General features: G+C 41.9%; 1 protein-coding gene across 2 annotated transcripts in view; it reads left to right on the forward strand.

The window, feature by feature from the left end:
• Positions 1-22789, forward strand: part of LPAR4 (lysophosphatidic acid receptor 4) — a 51226-nt gene extending 28437 nt beyond the window's left edge. For both annotated transcript variants that reach the window (XM_029606530.1, XM_029606529.1), the window contains one exon: positions 21507-22789. In XM_029606530.1, coding sequence (XP_029462390.1) covers positions 21675-22724 — 1050 coding nt within the window. In that variant the 5' untranslated portion in view covers positions 21507-21674 and the 3' untranslated portion in view covers positions 22725-22789. The remainder of the gene's footprint in view (positions 1-21506) is intronic.
• The last annotated feature ends 727 nt before the right edge of the window (positions 22790-23516 follow it).

The raw sequence follows: 23516 nt of genomic DNA on the forward strand, positions 1-23516 counted from the left end.
CTAAAATAAAGTCTCAGAATCCACTCCTTATCTGATTGTATAAGAAATGTTACAATAATAGTGTATGGCTCCAACAATTCCTTTTGTGTTGATTCCAGTATTCTCGCTACATCCAACGGTGGTGAAACAGGAGATATACTTGTAATCCCTCTTGATTAACAGAGCCTTTTTTAAAAGGTGGTATAAAATAGGCTTTACCAATTATTGGTAGCATTTGCTCTGTTATCTTCAGGTTTTGAAGCATATATTTCTTGATAGCATCTTTAGCAGATACTAAAGGTTCCTTAGGAAAATTCAATATATGCAAGTTCTTACTCCATATAACATTTTCCAACTTTTCTACCTTGTTAGATAGAACTTTATTCTCCTTGACCAAGTTCACTTGTAGAGTCTTTGTTTCCAAATTTTCTTTCTTTAAAGCCTCCACATTTTCACAATTCTCAACAACAATCTTTTCTATTTTATCCAGACGTTCTATTAATTTCTGAGCTTCTAGAACAGAGTTAATTCTCAGGTTTAAACTCTCAGTCAGTGCCTGAATTCCTAGCCAAATAGTTTCAAGTGTAATTTTCTCTGGTCTTACCAGAATCAAAGGCTCAGCACACTTTGTGAGAGTTTCCCCGTCGGTTGCAGTTTCTCCCATGCTAGGCACTATGGTCCTTCTCTCCCGGGTGTGGACTCCATTACATGGAGACCTCCAACAGCTCCCTCTCCTTCCGGTCCACGCTCTTCTTCCCGGAATCTCTCCACTAGCCGTGCCTCTGCAGGATTTTCTGGGGCCATACGCTGTATCGGGGAGAGAGATGTCTGGAGCTCTTGCAAGGCCCCGGTTCCTACTTCCTCCTAGTGATCTCGCCGCGAGCCATTCTTCTCCGATTCTAATCCTATCCTATCCGGATTAGGTGTGCGTCCATCAGTCCAATTGTAATTGTGGCTTGAGGCGCTGAGGATATCTCGCACTCTTTTGCCCTGCGCTTTCGCTCAGAATGTGGCATATTCAAGCACAAAAAGGAGGAAAACACCGAGGAACGCTCTCACCGACCAGCAGTCAGGTCGGCCATCTTAACTCCGGGCCCAAATTTCTTTAACTGAATAGTAGTTAATCTGGAATGAGGCCAGTATTGCCACTGCTAGAGATATACGGGTGCTGCCACCACCCAGAAGTGAGGTGGAATGCTCTCACTATTCTTTGGATTAATCATAAATTCAGCAAATATCCCATTAATAGTAGCATGCCTGATCACTGTCCATGCAATGAAAAGCCATTAAACAATTTTTTGTTCAATATGTCACCCAGTAATACAAATATATCACCAGGAGGAGACACTACTCAAAACAGAATACATTGGAATATCCTATTCTCAATTAGAAATTATTTCCCTTAAATTTCTCCTCTCCTTAATCTCCTTTTCTTTAAATTCCTTCCCATCACATATAGAGTGACAGGCTCTGAATAAATCTGGGATACAGGTTTTTGTTTCATTTTTCCAGTATAAGGCTCCTGCAAATAAATACTGAATTAGTGTGAGAGGTGTTGAAACGTTTTAGGAGACTCCACCTAAAAGAGAAAACAATAGTTAATCACAAAATTGACATAAATAAATCAAACACATTTTAACGAAGTTTTAGAACTTTATAAACTCCAAAAGAGAGAAAACATTTAAATATGTCACATCAATAATTATGTAAAGAATGCATTCAAATTGGCATAATGATTTCTCTTTTGAGAATACATATACTTTATTATAAGTCTCTTTTCCCAAGGGCTAATACAGTTCAATACTGTAGAATCTTCCTTCTTGATGGAAGAGCTGTCTCTGTAGAAGTCAGACCACCTTCTCCAGAGAGGATAGCAATCTTCACCCTCCCAAGGAGGGCAAGAAAATGTTTCTGTACGTAGGATTAGCAGCAGAGATTTTTGTGACTGGAACTGCCACGCACTGACAGAATGCCCTCAACAAAGCAGAGGACAAACACAACAGAGAGAAAGAAAGAAGAAAAAATCCCTTCTGAAGAAACAAGAACAACTTGAACAGTCTTTGTTTAGGTAGCTGCACTCCTCCTTAAAGGGATATCAGGTCCTCACTTGGGGGGATCTTCATTCTTGGAGATTCTTCAGCATTCAAAGTGCTCCGGGCTGGGTTTTTTAACAGTCACTCCATTTGGAAGCAAACAGTTAATTGAATAGGACTTTTGATCCCCATTTCTCAGGTAGTAGATTACTGCATTCTTGAAGATATTATGGCCAAGCTGCAGGTCAGCTATCCTCTGGTTTAGAACCTGTCAGTAGTCAGGGTGTTCCCGTATACCATGAAGGGTCATGGAATCCTTTACAATCAATCTGTCCACACACTCTGCAATCTACGCATCCCGATTTTCTTCTACAAAGTTCATGTTATATACTGGGACATATGGGTATTGTAATCCAAAGATTCCCTAGACCCGCAGTCAATGATCCATTGGGCCTGTGAAAATCTGTAGATATTCAGTCATTCTCCCAGATACATCAGGTAGATAATCAGGAGGTAACTATGGATACAGGCCCTCCAGTATAGTCATTCTTCTTCCTGCTGATCACTTTGTCTCACTCCCGGAGATGGACTCTGCTCCGCTAGAAAAGCCTGAGCTGGAGGGTCAGGATGGCAGCTCCATGACCATCCAGCAGAACTTCTGAAAGTATTTTGGACTCCTTGCCATGAGATAACATTTTGGCATCACTACCTCATCATACAACTCCTCAGCTTGCTCTGGAGTTATCGCTGTGGACCTTCTCTCTGCTCCATCTGGCATGGTTGCAACCCTGGCCACAGGCGGCCCAATTACACCAAACTGGTTGAAACTGTGTTCATTGTGTTATTGTTGCCTTTAGCCAACCAGTGTAAAGTACTGACCTAAGAAGGTGTGGATAAACCTTCTTTGGGGGTGACGGTCACGCTGACTCCACCAATTTCATTACCTGCCTACCTCGCCCAATCACTGACAGGATCATGGCTGCTTCCAACTCATGTTACTCCTGGTCCTCCATTTGCTCAGCCCAGAAGAGAGTACTGGGATCTCAACTAGCCCCTCCCACTGGAATTCTTCAACAATGGCTTCCACCACCACATTTGGGGCATCTCCACTTGCAAGGGCTTGGCCCCAGTCCATCTCGACCTTCATTGCAGGAGCCACTTCAGGTACTGCCAATGCCATCGGCGAGGGAGGCTTCTCGGATGATGCTGGTTTAGACCACGCAGTGCTACTCCTGCTAGTGTCTGACACTTCCCTCTGCTGAAGTGCCAGGCAGCAAAATGCACTCAATGTTGATAGACCAGCCTGCCATCCCACCGTAAAGTTGGATCCTATGCCGATGTCCTGAAACAGGGGTCCCTTCCATCAGTAACAGCGGGTAAAGACATGCTTGGGATACTGAACAGCACTGCAGACAATGCACTCAATGGCTAGAATTTCTCCAGTACCAGCAAAAGACATCCTTAGGCCGGCTCAGTGTTGTACAGGTTTCACAGCTTGCGTAAGGCCAAAGTATTGACCCGGCTCACATATCAGGATGACTGCTTCCTTCACCCACTGTCTACCAGCATTCTGGATTGCATACACTTCCTCTGTTGGAGATTTAGGAGGGCTGCTGTTGCTAGAGCTTGAATGCTTTTGAATCGGCTTCTCAGTCATGCTGGTTCAAGGAACATTGTCACTTTAATTGTCATTTCGCACAAGCATTTGAAATCAACTTGCAAATTTCACAGATGAAAATTGGAATGGTCCCTACTATTTTTAATATATAGAAGTAGTTTTGTAGAGCTCAATTGTTTGCTTGGCTATCCTATTGAAGTTAGGAGTCATGGCCTTGTTCACAGATCACTTAGCACCACACTCACGTCATGCAATCCCTCATACTGAGGATAATATTGCAAGCGTGCCACTGCTTTTATACTACTTTATTGGTTGTATATCACATATGCTGTGGTGATGTCAATTGCACAATTTGCATGTGCATTCTTCTCTGGCACACCCCTCTCCCTCGAATGCGGGAATGACTGCTGTTTTTTAATGAACATCACTGTTAATTTACTAAGCTACTTTGTACAAGTGTTGCGTTCATGCCTATTCTCGCCCTCGCTCCACCCTCTCTACCTTTGTGGCGACTCCCTTCGGCTCAGACGGACAGATGCAGCCGCGGCTTCTCCCCGCCTCTTGGTCCCGGAATCCCCGGGCTGGCTTGACGCTACGGATCCGCCATGTTCCTGATGATGTAAGGGCGCGCGCGCATGCTCCAGACTTTGTACCTGCAAGGGCGCGAAACTCGGGGGCGTCCCCCCGTAGTGACGTCATCCGTTTTCAATTTAAAAGGTCTTTGTTTGCTAAATACAAAGGAGATAGCAAGGTACTCCAATGGGACTTGCTTCAGCAGTCCACTCTACTTGCAACTATGTTCCGAGTCAGCAAGGGGAAGTCTTTCTCCACTGCTCGGCCTTTTCAAACTTACCAGGAGTACCCACTCTTCAGGGGCTCCACTCTCTCTCTTCTTGATTTCAGATTGTTGGACGGGATCCGGTACTCGCTCCTCGAGGGCCTACGTTCCCGAAGACTCCTATTGCCTGGAGGTGATCGCAGACGAGAACACAGTGAGTCCTATTACAGGCAGAAACCGGTACTCGCTCCACGAGGGCCCTTGTTCCTAATCTCTAAGGCTCCCTTCAGTCTAAGATGTTATCGCAGGTACGGAGATCGTGAGTTACCATTGCAGATAGGAATTGGTACTCGCTCCAAGAGGGCCTATGTTCCTAATATCTTTCTCAGACTCTCTTCTTCCTCAGAAGATATTGCATACCTATATCTTATGGATTACTATTACAGATTAACAGATAGGAACCGGTACTTGCTCCATGAGGGCCTATGTTCCTAAATCTCTTCTAGCCTCTCTTCTATTCCAGAAGCCATCCCATACACAGTTATTGTGAGTTCTATTTCAGACTGTCTATAGGAAGCAATACTCGCCTGCGGCTCCTGTCCCTGAATACTGAAGACTCTCTGTTGCATAAGAAGACATTACAGATATCTACAACTATGAGTGTATCATCTACCACTGGTTATGCCCTGCATACCCTGTCTACTCACTACCTATAATCTCTCCTTACAGCTCAGCAACTCAGAGATCGTAGTTCCAGTATCAGAGGGACTTCAGCCCTGCCGGGCACATCAACTCTCTACTGCCACCTCTGGTGGTTCTACTTCCAGTCTAATAAAGAACTATCTGTGTTTGTCTCAATAATCCAGCCTAGCCGGTGGTCCCTCTCAGGATCTCCACTTGAGGGTGCTGTCATCTGCCATCGGCCCAGGGATTCACTATTTCTACTAAGTGTTACTTCCTACACTAATAGAGTGGTATTATCATCTGCCACTCTGTGGGAGCCAACCACATCAGACCATTACTCCTCTCTCTGCAGAAGCTGATCCATATCAGATAGCTATCTCCCCATGGGGATCATACAGGTTGCTGGCTCATCTTTCTACAGGAACAAAGCATAACAGTTGCTATTCCTTCCCTCTGGGGAAGCAGAGAACTAACAGATTGCTACTCCTTAGCAAAATCCATAACAGATTGCTAAACTCCTCCTCCTACAGGAGCCAAGCCTATAAGACTGCTATCTCCTCCCCTTGGGAGTAGCTGATCCATACCAGATTGCTTACTTCACCCTCCTGGCAGGGTAAACGCTAGCAGATTGCTAACTCAGCAGCCTAATTCATAACAGATTGCTAACTCCGCCCCCCTGGCGGGGTGATCGCTAACAACAAGCACCGAACTTACATTTCACTTCAAAACACACTTCAAAACAAACATACCATCCTCAAGCCCCACATTGGGTATCAATTATTGCAAATAATTTATATCTTCTGAGGCTTCTCCAGCTATCATGTTACATCCAATGCTGACTCTTAATCCCTGGGGGAAATTCTTTTTATGTGGAGAAGTTCTAGCTTATGGCTCAAACAATGAAAAAAGGCCTTTCTATTGAGGTGAGAGACTGTAATAAGCAAACAGCACCAGGTCTGAGTGTTAAATAAAAGTTTACTGATTAGAAATAATAAATTAAAGTCCATTATCCAGAAGTGTGAGCTAAGCTTTACATCTGATTGATGGTACATGTAGGTAGGTGTCCTTAATTCAGACCATGGTGATTTTTACTGTGCATACTCACCCAGCAGCTGTAATGGAATCCTAGTGGAGCTATCCCCATAATAAAAACTTTTTAAAATATATCCGAAACAAGAAACCTGTGAGGAAGTCGGTTGGACCATTAGATGACCTAGGGGTTAAAGTGGCTCTTAGGGAAGATAAGGCCATTGCAGAAAGACTAAATGAATTCTTTGCTTCCGTGTTTATTAATGAGGATGTTGGGGAGATACCAGTTCCGGAGATGGTTTTCAAGGGTGATAAGTCAGATGAACTGAACTAAATCACTGTGAACAGGAAGATGTACTATGCCAGATTGACAATCTAAAGAGTAGCAAATCACCTGGACCAGATGGTATGCATCCTAGGGTACTGAAAGAACTAAAAAAATGAAATTTCTGATCTATTAGTTAAAATTTGTACCTATCATTAAAATCATCCATTGTACCTGAAGACTGGAGGGTGGCCAATGTAACCCCATTATTTAGAAAGGGCTCCAGGGGTGATCTAGAAAACTATAGACCAGTGAGCCTGACTTCAGTGCTGGGAAAAATAGTGGAAACTATTATAAAGATCAAAATTGTAGAGCATATAGAAAAACATGGTTTAATGGAACACAGTCAACATGGATTTACCCAAGGGAACTCTTGCATAACAAATCTACTTCATTTTTTTGAAGGGGTTAACAAACATGTGGATAAAGGTGAACCTATAGATGTAGTGTATTTTGATTTTCAGAAGGCGTTTGACAAAGTCCCTCATGAGAGGCTTCTAAGAAAACTAAAAAGTCATGGGAAAGGAGGCGATGTCCTTTCGTGGATTACAAACTGGTTAAAAGACAGAAAACAGAGAGTAGGATTAAATAGTCAATTTTCTCAGTGGAAAAGGGTAAACAGTGGAGTGCCTCAGGGATCTGTACTTGGACTGGTGCTTTTCAATATATATATATATATATATATATATATATATAAATGATCTGGAAAGGAATACGACAAGTGAGGTTATCAAATTTGCGGACGATACAAAATTATTCAGAGTACTTAAATCACAAGTGGATTATGATACATTACAGGAGGACCTTGCAAGACTGGAAGATTGGGCATCCAGATAGCAGATGAAATTTAATGTGGACAAGTGCAAGGTGCTGCTTGTAGGGAAAAATAACCCTTGCTGTAGTTACACAATGTGAGGTTCCATATTAGGAACTACTACCCAGGAAAAAGATCTAGGCATCATAGTGGATAATACTTTAAAATTATCAGCTCAGAGTACTGCATCAGTCAAAAAAGCAAACAGAATGTTAGGAAATATTAGGAAGGGAATGGTTAATAAAACAGAAAATGTCATAATGCCTCTGATTCGCTCCATGGTGAGACCTCACCTTGGATACTGTGTACAATTCTCGTCGCCGCATCTCAAAAAAGATATAGTTGCAATGGAGAAGTTACAGAGAAGGGCAACCAGAATGATAAAGGGGATGGAACGGCTCCCCTATGAGGAAAGGCTGAAGAGGTTAGGGCTGTTCAGCTTGGAGAGGAGACGGCTGAGGGGGAATATGATATAGGTCTTTAAGATCATGAGAAGTCTGGAACGAGTAGATGTGAATTGGTTATTTACACTTTCGGATAATAGAAGGACTAGGAGGCATTCCATGAAGTTAGCAAGTAGCACATTTAAGACTAATCAGAGGAAATTCTTTTTCACTCAATGCACAATTAAGCTTTGGAATTTGTTGCCAGAGGATGTGGTTAGTGCAGTTAGTGTAGCTGGGTTCAAAAAAGGTTTGGATAAGTTCTTGGAGGAGAAATCCATTAACTGCTATTAATCAAGTTTACTTAGGGAATAGCCACTGCTATTAATTGCATCAGTAGCTTGGGATCTTCTTAGTGTTTCGGTAATTTCCAGGTTCTTGTGACCTGGTTTGGCCTCTGTTGGAGACAGGATGCTGGGCTTGATGGACCCTTGGTCTGATCCAGCATGGCAATTTCTTATGTTCTTATGTTCTTACTGCAAAAACCCTACCTTTAGACATCTTCTCCTTGGACACCCAGCATCACATGGTCCCTTGGGAAGAAATACGGATGGGATATCCTGATTCTTGTTCTTCTTTTCTTTAGTTTAGTTATTCCTTTCATCTTTTTTTCTAGGGATGTCTCTTGGGGAAAAGTCAGTGGGATCAGGCACGCTTTCTGCTCTAAAATCCCAGTGGGGAAGGGGAGGGGGGAGGATCCAAAAAGCTCCCCACTCTGCTAAAGTCCAAAAAATACTTTAAAGCTTAAACTGGCTATCTCGTCTGTCTTCACTGTCTGTCGCAGCAGGATCCATCATTGGTGCTTACCTACCTAGGGTTTAGAATAGGCTCACAGGTCTTTGGTCCCCCAGTTAGAGCCCCTTTGCCCCTAAAGGGTATCAGGCTTAACAATCTATCTCTCTGTAAATTTTAAGAAGGACCCTCATGCAGGGAGTGTACTGAGAGGTATCACTTCTAAAATAAACTCCTTTGGGTGAAGCATGGAGGCCCCACCAGCGTGTGCAAAAAATACATCCTTACTCCTTGACTGACTGGGCTAAAAGCATTGAGACATCCAATCCAGAGCCTCCTGATAGGAAGGACTGAGAGGGATGGATGGCATCTTACAAACTGTGTTCTAAGTTCAGGGATAATGACATCTGGTGGCCTGACTAGGAGAGTCTGCCACACAAGTAAACCATCGCATAGGACAATAGTACAATATTACAAAGGGAAAGAGAAAAGGAAGAAAAAACAAAAACATATGCCAACATTATGTATACAATAATGGGCAGGGAAAAGAGGACAATGTGGGACACATATCGCAAGCACAAAAGAAACAATAAAAAAAAATGGCCAATCTATAGCCTTTGCTATTTTGTGTCTGGCTTATTCAGTATTTCTCAGCTATATGAGGGGTTTCCCGTCCTATTATTATATTGTTTTGTGAATCTTCTCAAAGGCTTTGAATTTATATTGTTGACAGTGAACACCAAACATTTCTTTTTTTATGTCATTCACAAAATAAACCTGTGTGGAGATACCACCCATAAAGATTAAATCTAGTTTGTTCAAATTTTTCAATGCAATGAAATGAATTAGTGAATCAAAAGGCTTCTCCGTAGAGCTGTTCTGTTCTCAGGACCAGCCTCAGAGGGAAGGAAGAAAGTCCACCTGATTGTCTGCTCCCTCTCACCACCTTTAAAATAAGGTTAAAGCTACAGTAAGCTTTCCAGTTTTGGGAAGGAATGCGGGAAGTTACAGACCCTCACCCTGATATAACCAGGGAATGGAGAGTCTTCTTTGACCCAGAGCTATCATCATTAATATAGTTTACGCCTTGGTTTAAAAACAACATTTTCTAAAATGCAAAATTGTTTTTTTAAGCTCAGTCTCTCCTCTTTCCATATTACAAGACTTTAGAAATTGAAAAGACCTGCCATGTGAAGAAACCCTGCCTTCTGCTCAACCAGAATGCCCCAGTTAAATGACTTTGTTTGTTTGAAACAGATGTGTCTCCATTTATTTGTCTGCTTTGGTTAGCTATGTAAACTTGGCTTTAAAATGTTTCAGCCTGGAACTTAGAATGGTTGCCAGCATGTTGCTGCATTAGATTCTGTGGGATTTGTTCGAGTAACTTTTTTAAGGCAATATTTTAACACAGATGACCTGAAAATAAATCAGTAACAGTGGGCCTTCATTACAACCAGCAGGTCAGAAATCAATGCATTTGTTACAAAGACTGTTCATAGGAGATTTTACCAGCTATAACAAATACACAAAGTTACTTATTTATTTTACAAAAGTAAAGCCATATTCTTAAGGATTACTATAGAAGTAATAGTTAAAATTTGGAGTCATTATAAAATGATAATCTCTCTCATCTTTAGTACTATGATATCATTCAATACTTGCACTGGCTTTTATATTCTTGCTCTATGGAGCAGTTTGCTAGATTGCTGTATCACATCTTTTCATTGATGTACTGAAGTGGTGTTTGATACATATAAGTTCACTTTAGAATTTACCATGTCTTTTAATACAAATACCCAAATAAAAATAGTTTTCCTTGAACTATTAATACAACACAAACAGGTAAGAAAGACTAACAGGCATTTGAGACAATCTCGAATTCCCTCTCCCATTCCCACCACCTCAGAAGAAACACACAATACACTTTCAAATGGACTTAATCAAGGCCGCAGTTTATTGATAAATCAATCTGAACTTGAAATACAGAGTGATCTGAAATATAAATAAACTCTTTTCATCATCAATTACTCCACCCCCACAAGCCAAGAGGCTGCTACTGACACAAACAGCCAATCCCAAATTCCAAGGCTACTCCAGCATAACCACTTCCATGCACCCAGGCCCTCCCTGCCACAATCCCAACAGGAGATCCCGCAGCAGGACTAGTGACCATACCATTCCACCCCATCTGGGTAAATAGCACCTCCCTCCCATGACATAGTATCATACTAATATAATAATGACGGCAGAAAAGACCAAATAGTCCATCCTGTCTACCCAGCAAACGTCTTATGGTAGTAACTGCCGCTCCATGTAGGTTACCCCTATGTTTCTGTTAAGGGTAGTAACTGCCACTCTGTGCAGGCTACCTCCAAGCCTTATGTTAAGGGTAGTGATATTTACAATCAAAACCAAGCAACTGTCAAACTCATAACAAAATTACTGCTAGCAACATGAACCCAACAGAACACTTAAAAAATTAACCAAGCAAATGCACATAATAATTAACGAGGGTCCGGGTTAAACGCCACTGTGACAATAGAGCAAAAAAAACCAAAACAGTAACCAACAAGAAAACAAGGGAGAGAGGGTGGGAAAAAAACTAGGAACTGAGAAAGCCAAAATAGGAGGGGGAATATGATGGTATGGGACCATACTTTCTTTAAATAGGGAAATGTCATTCCACATAACCTGGTGAACCTTGGAATGAACCAACCCAGGGAGTCTCAAACTCCCAATATGATTCAAATTACTACTTTGAAGTGCTGAAAAGGAGAATATCAAAATATAAATAAATAAAATACTCCTCCTACATAGGGTGAAGCCCTTCAAACATGAGTCTGCTTGGGAGGGGAAACCCAGAGACCAAAAGAGGAAGTAAAGTTAGGAAACTGATATATGAATCTAACTTGTAATGCTACTTAAATCAAGCACTTCAGCTTAGCTGATTCAAAAATTCAGCTGCCCTGAAATACACCCTAAAGTATATTAACACTTATATATAATGTTATACTCACAGGGGTACATTTTAAAAGGCTTAGGCCTATAATGTACAGATGCTTTGTCTAATTTATTTATTTAACAGCTTTTATATACCGGTATTCGTAGATACATCATATCGGTTTACTTGGAACAAAACGAATTACATGGAACAGGGGGAAGCTCAACTTGGGGGGGGGGGCGGGGAGTAGTCAAATGGAACAAAATGAATTACATGGAACAGGGGGAAGCTCAAATAGGGGGGTAGTGAAATGTAGTAATTGAGCAGAAAAAAATTGAAGCGGGTCTAACAGTATGGAATTATTATGAAGGGACAGAAAATATTGTGGGAAGATTTGGAAGGGTAGTCAAAAGGAACAACTGGATAGTAAAATTGCAGCAGATCTAACAAAATGGAACTATTATGACGGCACAGAAAGTATTGCGGGTAGACAATAGGGAAGAAGGAGGTGGGGAGAGTGGTTAAAGTCAGGGGGAGGAAGGGATATAAACAGGGAGGAGGAAGGGATATTAACAAGGAGGGAGGGATATTAACAATCTATTTACCCAGTTTTTTAAATTCAAATTTGGAAATATTAATGAATTTTAAAGTGTCCTTAATTTACTCCATCTTTTTTTTGTTTTGAATTAATTTGTAATACTACCTAGCATATGACAAATTTGCTGTGTAATTTTATCCATGTTGCTACAGCAGCTCTTCTTGATATAGCTCCAAGACCTACCCAGGATTTGGTTTTGTTCTTCCAGAAAACCCTGTGGGTTTTCACAGTTTTTGCCAGGTCTGAGATTACAGCACCACAAGAAATATGAGGCCAAAGTGCCTTGTTATTATGTTCTCTGCTGTTTATTCTGAATTACATAAAAGTTTTCTTTCTACCACACTTTGCTCTAACGTTGCCCCACAGTTCCAGCTTCTCTCAGCTACTGCAAACTGCATGTGATCATTAAATCACTCCCAGAAATTACCAGTTCAGCTTCTGTTCTTAATGTACCTATAAAATGCAGAGACATTTAAAAGCAGCTGGGTGATATTTCAAATCCCTTTGGCTTTCAAAAGATACAGCTAAGAGTAAGCATTTTAATGTTAGTGCTTTACAAAACTACTTTAAAAAATTTCAAATAACTGTTTTTATTGACTGCAAGCACAATTACTTAAACATAGCATTAAAGTTTACATAAAAATGGCTCCAGTGACAAACTAGCAGGTGCATCACTGGGTTTCAGGGATCAAATCTCAGGCTTTTCTTTCAGAGGCCAAGAGAAAGCAGCACAATGACTTCTATTCCTTATAAGGGAGCATCATTTCACTATTGTACTGCAGGCATCAGCAAGAGGAAAGGAGTTCAGCCAAGGCAATCTGTTGCTTTTAATCATTTTTTTTTTCAGATCCATGTGCTGCTTGATTCACCTATATTTGGAACTTAAACAAAATTGCAGCAAAAAAATGCTAGGTAAATGTATGTATTGTGCATGCTAATGAATAAAGTGTAGGAACCTTGTAGTCTCAAGGAAAACCACATTCAGAAGTGAAAAAAAAAAAAAAGAATCATTAATAAAAAATTGCTCAATGGAAATAAGTGTTACAATCAATACAAGCAATAGAAAAAATGATTTTATTGAAATGGATCTGCTCAGAACTGGTTTTATGATCAGTGGCTCATAGATGTCAAGCCATGGGATCAAAGAAGAGCCATATCAAATCATTGCGATCCACTACTTGGCTCTAAAAACGAACATATTTTTTAGAGACATTTAAATGCAATTAAAAACTTATCTGTATTGGCATTGCACTGAACTGCCAAAGTGAAACAATACGTGCTATAGTTAAATGCCTTGGGAAAGCAGCCCGGTGCCAGCATTTTGAATAGATATCTTCACCAGGGGATGCTAAATTCTTCTATACATGGTGCATTGCTGGGAGCCGAACAAAAATGAAGCACCAGTTTGAAATGCTGTGATGATGGTCAACGATGTATACAGAGACTCCCCGAGCTGCAACAAGAGCCAAAAAAATTATGGATGAGAAACCAACCCTAGTAGATGAATGAACTATCCTAATATTGCACAGCAGTGATAGCAAAGAGATAATGTAAAGAACTTCAACACAAGTGTAAATGTAAGTGTATGTATCCAATATCGAATGAGAGAAGCCCACTCAAGTTCCTCGTTCAGTCCGTTAGGTGCCACTGTGCTAAGCTGGAAAATCCAAAACTGTTCATGGGAATTGAGGAGAGCTTCTCTGTCCCCCTCCGTGATTAGTTTGGGCGATATGTTCAATAATAGTCCACTACAACTGTTTAAAAGTGTGTAAAATGTCTACACAATGTTGGACAACCGGAGCTATCAATCTGTTGCAACTATTCAATAAGGCATATTTTCAGAGGTCTCCAGATAAGTCCTACATATATCTTGAAACAAGGACAGATGAGTGCATATACAACAAAACTGTGTTTAGTTTATGCACAATCCTAATGTGAGTATTTGGAGGTTCTCAAACTGAACCAAAAAAGTAGTTGTTCAGAAGTCACAGATGTTGCATGTTGAATGAGAGAAAGTATTCAAATGATTGTTGGTAAGAGTCTAACCTTCAAAGCAAGCATGTATTATCTTATCACTCATATTAGCACCACGAGAGTAAGCTATAATGGACAGATCACTAAAAACTTGATGTAGCAATAAACTGAGCAATGGCATTGGATAGAAGATGCTATGTAGGCAGACTTGTTCATCTAGTGGTATCCATCCAACACCATTGGCACATATTTTCGGCTGCCAGCACTTATCCAGAGTGTTCCTGACTCTATTTTTTTTTTTTTTTTACCTTTTTTCCATTTTTTTTGTAGCACTGGAAACTTAACTCTAGCTCTGGCCAAACGTATAGGATTTCCATGCGAGAGTGCTATGCAGTACTCCCATTTAGGGACACAAATTTTCTGTGCGCAAAATTTCTTGCTGCATCAGCAGTAAGTTTTGCACACAGAAAATGTGCATTCAAGTAAGTGCAAGCATAAAGGTGCATTCGGCTGCATGCACCTTTTTACATCGGACTGTTAGATAGGAATCAAATCTATGTCCCTCTGTACGGCAGAGAACTGGGCCAGCTTAACCGTCGAGCAGACTAAGGGATCCCTTGGTGTGCAGGTTTCTAGGAGAGGTTAAGGGGGGAGGGCAGCAAAAGAGCAGCTGCGGTGACAGCAAAACACTATATCCTGACAGCCAGACCCCCTCACAGAGGCATGGGTGTTTTTCATCACTTTTTGTCTTCACATCTTTCATGTGCATAGATAAACAGCCACTTCGGGTATTGCTTTTCACCAGGGATTTGTTTATTTTGGTGTGTTAGGTTTTCTGCTTTTTTTAAGGGTTTGACTTACTTTGAATCTATACATCTGACAAGAACTGAGCTTTCAGCTTTGATTCCAAAGTTTAGCCTGTGGTGCAGAAAACAAGAAAGGAGGGTGTGAAGCTGGAACAGACAGTAGAAAAGAGTTCTTCTGTTCCCTAATCCCGCCTCTCCCGTCCTGTTGTTTTTCCCCTTCTTTTCTTCTCCCAGGCAGCGCAAGACAACAGGAGGGGAGGGGTGAGGCTGGAATAGCAGAGCAGAATTAAGTTTTTGTTTGCAGAATTCTACTTTAAATTTTTGGTCCCTTAATCTGTATCTGGTGATGGGCCGTCTGTGTTCCACATGTGTGACTGAGAAGAAGAATTCTGTTAACACGGGGTTTCTATGTAGGGATCTGTTGCAGTGCAGCATGTTCCATTTTCCCCAACAGGAAATGTGCTGCATATGAGGTGTGGGGTTCTGTTTCTTTTTTTGCAGAATGTTGTGTTAAGAGTGTCTGTAAAGAGATAAAATGGCCCCTGCCTTCAATTAAACTGCACCTATTAACCCACCTTTGAGACTTTAAATGTTTTCCTTCATTCTCTCCAAAGGCTTATTTGTCTTGTCTGGCTTGATTAGATTGCATACTCCTTTGAGACAAGACTATCTCTTATGTGTCTCTCTTCAGTGCTGCATACACCTTGTGAATGCTTAATAATAATAATAATAATAATAGTAGTAGTAGTATTGGTGTTCTAGGCCCTGTTGTAATATTTAGTGTTGCCTTTTCTTAAGTACAGTTTTTGCTGTTCTGGGAGTTAGTGCAGTTTTGATATAGCAAGTTTGTTACTACAGGTTCTGAGTGAATTTCTTGCAGTCTTAGGTTATTTCACAAAATGATTGGTAATGGAAAGGGTTTGTGTCATTTTTACTAAGGTAGCAACAGAATTTGAATTTGTTTTATGGTGAGTACTAAGAGGGAAACATCTTGAGTTCAGCCGCCAGCCATTTCCGAGATTAGCTGCAGCCAATGAAAGATGGATTTCTTTTAATTTATAAATATATGCATTTCTTGATTTTTATTTTTTTTTGCATTTACCCCCTAAAATCATAGATAACACATTCATCAGAAACTGTGACATGATTTCTAAAACACAGTTGCATTGGGGATATATATATATTGTATATACTGTGCGAATATATGGAAGAATGTTTAATATTAAAATGTATGATGTCCAATTATGGGTCTTTACAAGATAGTTCTAGGAAGAGCTATTGTGGAGATCATCAAGATTGTTGAGTCTAACAAAATCTCGGGGTGGGGGGGTAGGCACAGGGGGATTGCAAAGCTGAAGGTTCACCTAGGGTACCTAATACTAGCACTGGCACAGTATCTCACCAGCACTCAATCATGACATTTGATCCTATAGCAACTTGCAGATTGGGCCTTATGCATTCAAGGGTATACAACAGTATATGAAAACCAATTCTCATGTCATATCCTTTTGTTAGAAAAGACATTTTCATGATATCAATAAATGTGGATTTGAGTAGGAAAGTCTAAAGCAGGGCTTCCCAAACCTGCCCTGGGGACCCCGAGGCCAGCTGGGATTTCAGGATATCCACAGTGAATATGCGTGAGATAAATTTGCATATACTGAGTATCTTTGGTATGCAAATTTATCTCATGCATATTCATTGTGGATATCCTGAAAACCCGATTGGCTGTGGGGTCCCCAGGGCAGGTTTGGGAAGCCCTGGTCTAAAGTCTGTGTTGATATCTTTTTCTTTTCCAAAGAGAAATGCAGACAGATGTGTTACACCAAAAAGGCCTGTGGATAGAAACATAGAACATGATGGCAGAAAGACCGTATGGCCCATCCAGTATTACCATGCACATCCGTTCACTGTCCCTTGTTGCTTGTCCCATGTTTTCTTGGATTCTGATACCATTCTTGTCAAATCCATGAGCACCTCCATGTTCCTGCTACCCTTTCTATAAAGAAATGTTTCCTTAGATTACTCCTGAGTCTACTAATTTTCACCCTCATACCATGACCATGCTCCAGGGCCTCCTTTTTGTGGTAAGCGGCCTGCCTCCTGTGCATTTATTCCTTGAATATATTTCAATGTCTATCACATCAGGCCCATTTGTCCAGGGTATACATGTTTAGATTTTTAAGTCTGTCGCCATAGTCTTTATAACAAAGACCACTGACTAATAATTAGGGATGTGAATCGTGTTCCATATCGTCTTAACGATAGAAACCGTGTGGCAGGGCAAGAAAATCGTGTTAGGCACGATTTTTTAGTTAAAAAATCGTTAAAAATCGTTTTTTCCGATTAGTGCGCACTAACTCGAGTTAGTGCGCACTAACTGGGAGTTAGTGCGCACTAACTGAAAATGATACAATTTGACACTTTTCAGGTCAGTTAAGGTCAGTTTAGGAATGAATATGTATTCCTATTGGCTGCCCTCTTATTTATTCATGTTACCAAGGTTCCCACTGACAGTATATGGGGGATGGGAAATGGAAACAGTTGGTAGCTTGACAAAACAAGTAATGTGATCAGTCAATGTGACTAGAACTTGTGCCCTAACCCTGATACCAGGGGTATTGTGATCTTCCTGCACACAGTGCCCTATCCCTATTAATACCAGGAGTGTTGTGATCTTCCTGCACACAGTGCCCTAACCCTGGCACCAGGGGTGTTGTTATCTTCCTGCACACAGTGCCCTATCCCTATTAATACCAGGAGTGTTGTGATCTTGCTGCACACATTGCCCTAACCCTGGCACCAGGGGTGTTGTGATCTTCCTGCACACAGTGCCCTATACCTATTAATACCAGAAGTGTTGTGATCTTCCTGCACACAGTGCCCTAACCCTGACACCAGGGGTGTTGTGATCTTTCTGCACACAGTGCCCTATCCCTATTAATACCAGGAGTGTTGGGATCTTCCTGCACACAGTGTCCTAACCCTGGCACCAGGGGTGTTGTGATCTTCCTGCACACAGTGCCCTATCCCTATTAATACCAGGAGTGTTGTGATCTTCTTGCACACAGTGCCCTAACCCTGGCACCAGGGGTGTTGTGATCTTCATGTACACAGTGCCCTATCCCTATTAATACCAGGAGTGTTGTGATCTTCCTGCACACAGTGCCCTATCCCTAATACCAGGGGTGTTGTGATCTTCCTGCACACAGTGCCCTATTCCTGATACCGGGGGTGTTGTGATCTTCCTGCACACAGTGCCCTATTCCTGATACCGGGGGTGTTGTGATCTTCTTGCACACATCCCGGTATCAGGGATAGGGCACTGCATGCAGGAAGATCACAACACCCCTGGTATTAGGGATAGGGCACTGCGTGCAGGAAGATCACAACACTCCTGGTATTAATAGGGATAGGGCACTGCATGCAGGAAGATCACAGCACCCCTGGTATCAGGGATAGGGCACTGTGTGCAGGAAGATCACAATACCCCGGAGGAGTGAGGGTCAGGCAGCTCCCCCCTGTCTGTGAAGCCAGCCTCTCACTAGTAATGCAGGGAGGGAGCTGTCTCAGACTTCACCATCCTCCCCCCCCCCCTCACCCACACACCATTCACTAGCTGGGACATGGGGGAAGTCAGGAGTGAGGGTCAGGCAGCTCCCCCCTGTCTGTGAAGCCAGCCTCTCACTAGTAATGCAGGGAGGGAGCTGTCTCAGACTTCACCATCCTCCCCCCCCTCACCCACACACCATTCACTGGCTGGGACATGGGGGAAGTCAGGAGTGAGGGTCAGGCAGCTCCCCCCTGTCTGTGAAGCCAGCCTCTCACTAGTAATGCAGGGAGGGAGCTGTCTCAGACTGGTATCAGGGATAGGGCACTGAGTGCAGGAAGATCACAACACCCCTGGTATCAGGAATAGGGCACAGGTTCTAGTCATATTGACTGATCACGTTACTTTTTTTGTCAAGTACCAACAGTTTCCATTTCCCATCCCCCCAACCATCACCTCAGTTGGAACCTTGGTAACATCAATAGATAAGAGGGCAGCCAGCCAATAGGAATACATATTCATTCCTAACTGACCTTTACTGACCTGGAAAGTGTCAATAATTTGTATCATTTTCTGTTAGTGTTCCTGAGTTTCCATTTCCATTTCCCATCCCCCCAACCATCACCTCAGTGGGAACCTGGTTAACATCAATAGATAAGAGGGCAGCTAGCCAATAGGAACACATATTCATTCCTAACTGACCTTTACTGGCCTGGAAAGTGTCAATTTGTATCATTTTCAGTTAGTGCGCACTAACTCGAGTTAGTGCGCACTAACTGGGAGTTAGTGCGCACTAACTCCCGTTAGTGCGCACTAACACAATTTAACGATTTTTAACGATAAATCGTTAGAATTTCTATTGTATTGTGTTCTATAACGATTTAAGACGATATTAACATTATCGGACGATAATTTTAATCGTTAAAAAATGATTCACATCCCTATTGACTATTTTAGTGGCTGCCCTGTAGACCAGCTCTATTCAATATATATCCTTTTCATGGTGTAGGCTCCAGAATTGTACACGATATTCCAAATGAGGTCTCAGTAGAGACTTATACAGCGACAATGTCACTCCTTTTCCTGCTGGATCATCATCTCCCCATGCATGCAAGCATCATTCTGGCTTTTTTCATCAACATTTCTGTTTAACCATCTTACGGTCATTAGATACAATCTCCCCCAGATCCCTCATTTGTGTTGTGTACAGAACTTCACCACCATATAATATTGCTCCCTCAGGTTTTTGCAACTGAAAGGCAAAATTTTACATTTTTTTAGCATTAATTCATTGCTGCCAGACTGTAGACCATGCCTCAAACATCACTAGATCTCTCCTCATGTTTTAAAAGCCTTTCAGGGTGTCTAACTTGTTGCAGATTTTGGTATTCTCTGCAAATAGACAAACCTTTCCTGATAGCCCTTACGCAATATCATTAACACAAATGTAGAAAAGGACCTAGGAATGATCCCTGCGATACACTACTGGTAAACCCCCCTTTCCTTGGAGTGATAACCTTTGCAAAGCTGTTCTATCTGGTAGCAACAGTGCTTTCTGGTAGCTCAGCCCTTGAAATAGTGTGCACACTAAAAAGTTAACAGCTGATCCAAGGCAGGTGTTAAATTTTAGGCCTTAGCAAGCATGTTATTAAATAGCGCATGGAGGAGAGCATACCATGCTATTTTGCTTACTCCCGCTAAAGCTTAATTTGCATCTGACATGCCTTCATTTACATCCATGTTCTCATTAATATCAATGGGGACCTGTTGAGCAAGCATGCTAATGCCTTACGCCCAAATTTTAAAAGGCCCACGTGCGTAAAAATCGGACATTATGTGCGTGGCTGGGCCTTGTACATGCCATGCACATTTTAGAACAGGCCCAGTCATGCATGTAACCCCCAATATGCGCACAAGTGCTGGGTCTGCTGAAAGGGGAGGGCCGGGAACGGGGTCTGGGCAGGGAGGCGCGGGATGGGACAGCACCAGCCAGTGCATGGAGATTACTTCTGTTCTGAGGAGCAGTAAGTACAAAAATAAAAAAATGGGGATAGGTAGGGTTAGTTTAGGGGTCAGGGAGGAGAGGGGAAGAGGGAGTAAGGATAGGGTTAGGGGTAAGGAAGTTCCCTCCCAGTCCGCTCCAATAAAGGAGTGGACTGGGAGGGAACTGGGGAAACTCTACTCGCATCACCACGCCTATTATTCTAAAACTCCCCCTCTGTGCGCAGAGCAGGCCACCCGCCCACACATGCACATGGACATGAAAATCCGGCACACATGTGAGCATGCGAAATATATTTTATAACATGCATGAGCTGACGCACGCATGTTACAAAATCGGCACATCCATGTGCACGTGCTGGGAACCACGGGCACATGGATGCGCACACCTTTTAAAATCGACCCCTTATTGTGCAGTCTCTCTCTCTCTCTCTTTCACACACACCATACCCATACCTAAGAATTTGTGTTTTTCATCTTTTCTTTAATCTCATTCCCCTTTGGTCATCTCCCCACCTACTCTTTATGAGCACCTTTCTCCTTCCTTGGGGCCCCCTGCCTTCCTTCTCTGTTACTGTCCTCCCTCCTTATGTCCTACTCATCTCCTGAGGTCGATTGAGTGGACAGGAAAAAAGGAATTAGAGAGACCTCCTCCCAGGTGGGAAGGAAGAAGGAGGCAGACAGCTATCTTGAGCCTCCCTTTGCAACTTGCCTGTATCCCCCTGGGAAGGGAGTCACACCCTCCAGGTTGAGAATCACATTTGAAGCCATCCTGAATATCTTTTTGCGGAAGCTGCTTATTTGGTGAATATCTCCTTTTACAGCATTTGCCATTCAGCTAACCCCAAATATTTCCCGCTGCTTACCATTCTGAAACCAAAATGAATTTGGGTAAATCATCCCATCAGTGATCAAATGGAATCATAACTCACCTCCCAACTTTCAAAGGTCAGCACTAATCCATCATAACATTTCATATCTATCCTGCACTTGGTAAATCCCAAAGTCCTGTAGTTTTGGAGCAATACATAAGTTAAGGGTCATCTTCTTGGTGATAGTACTTACCACGTACAGCTCCTCTGTTTTAAACTGTAGTAGAGAACTGGACTTTCAGGGGAAGGATTTAAGTGCTGCTGTGACAATGCTAAATGATTGTAAACTATCTGCAGAGCTAATTGTACTTGTTGTGTCTTTCTCTTAGGATAAAGGCATAGATCTGAGTGCACTGGAGATGCAGCCACAACATTCTTTAAGCTTAGATGATTGGAGCACCTATCCTGCTCACGTCCGCATGTTCGCTGTACTATTTCATGGATGCTGCTGAGCTCCGTTTCGTAGGATTCCGTCACAAAACTGGCACAGATCTGGAATGGGAAACCACAGTGATAACCAAACGTGTCTCATAGATGACTCCTTTAAGTACAACCTGTATGGAGCAGTGTACAGTGTGGTGTTTGTCTTGGGCCTGATCACAAACTGTACATCCCTATTTGTCTTCTGCTTCAGAATGAAAATGAGAAACGAAACAGCCATTTTCATGACAAACCTTGCTGTCTCTGACCTGCTTTTTGTATTCACTTTGCCCTTCAAGATTTTTTATAACTTCAACAGGCACTGGCCCTTTGGAGATGGTCTGTGCAAGATTTCAGGGACAGCATTTCTGACCAACATATATGGGAGCATGCTGTTTCTTACTTGCATTAGTGTGGACCGGTTTCTTGCTATTGTCTACCCATTCAGATCTCGCACCATAAGGACACGAAGAAATTCTGTTGTGGTGTGCATAGGAGTCTGGATTTTAGTGCTGAGTGGAGGCATTTTAGCATCCTTGTTTTCCACCACCAATGTCTCCAACACAAGCACAACATGCTTTGAGGGTTTCTCCAAGAGCACTTGGAAAACTTACTTATCAAAGATCACCATATTCATTGAAGTGGTGGGCTTTTTGATTCCCTTACTGCTAAACCTTACTTGTTCCTCCCTGGTTCTGAGGACTCTACGGAAACCTGCTACCTTGTGTCAGATCGGAACAAACAAAGAAAAAGTGCTGAAGATGATTGTTGTGCATGTGCTTATTTTCATAGTCTGCTTTGTTCCATACAATTCTATACTTTTCTTGTATGCTCTGGTACGGTCACAGGCTATAGCAGATTGCTCCGTAGAGAAGTTTGCCAGGACTTTGTATCCCATCACACTGTGCTTTGCAACACTGAATTGCTGTTTTGATCCATTTGTTTATTACTTCACCTCAGAATCTTTTCAGAAGTCTTTTAACATAAATGCCCATCTCAAAATGGACTCGCTCTTCAAAACTGATGCACCATTAACAGTGAAGAACACCATGCCAACAATACAGGATGAACTCAGTGACCAGGCGGTTACAAATGGCAGAGATCTCATGTCTGAATCCAAGTTCTAGTGCAAGGCTATAACCTCCAACTGATTGTTGGTATTTTGTTTTCTGAAATAAAGATGTGGAATTGAGGCAGATGTATCTAAAACATAAATCCAGAAACAGGCCATGAAGATTTAAAGCTGAATGCTTCATCAGAAAATATTGCAACCGTGGGTGATTTTTATTATTTTTTAAATTAAATGATGGGACCAGGAACTTGCAGATTTTCTATCTTACTCTCTAGAAAGATACATGTCGATTATAAAAGGTGTCCCATCTTCTGACAGTACAGATTGCATAAAGTGGTCACGACTCCAGATTTTCTCTCTGATTTAGTGCATGCTGTCCAAAGCTGATGAAACATGAATGATTTCTGGTATGGACCAACATTAGTTAAACATAGGATGTATTTGTTTATTGTAGAAAAGGGAGAAATCATAAATAATGACCTGGCCATGAAAGCAAGCGAGACAAATCAATGATGCTGAACTGGTTCAAGTTACCTTATTATCAAATCTGCAACACTGCACAGAGAGATGGCTGATAAAAATGTCCGAGCACTTTGCAGTTATACAGGGTACACAAACATTTCTAGCATAGGATTCTACCACTGATTTTTTCATATTGTAAGGGAGCTACAATTGACATGTGAGACAGTGAAAAATGATAACCTCTGGCTGAGACATACTAGCTAGAGTTATCTATCTATGGCAATTAATTTTCACCAGAGCTTCTGGTTTCCACATAGATGAGAAGGCTATCTCCTTTCAACAGGCAGCATGGAGTTTTCCTCTGTTTCCTCTTCTAACAACCTAA

The sequence above is a fragment of the Rhinatrema bivittatum genome, chromosome 6 (assembly GCF_901001135.1).
Source record: "Rhinatrema bivittatum chromosome 6, aRhiBiv1.1, whole genome shotgun sequence".
In the NCBI taxonomy this organism is placed as follows: Eukaryota; Metazoa; Chordata; class Amphibia; order Gymnophiona; family Rhinatrematidae; genus Rhinatrema; species Rhinatrema bivittatum.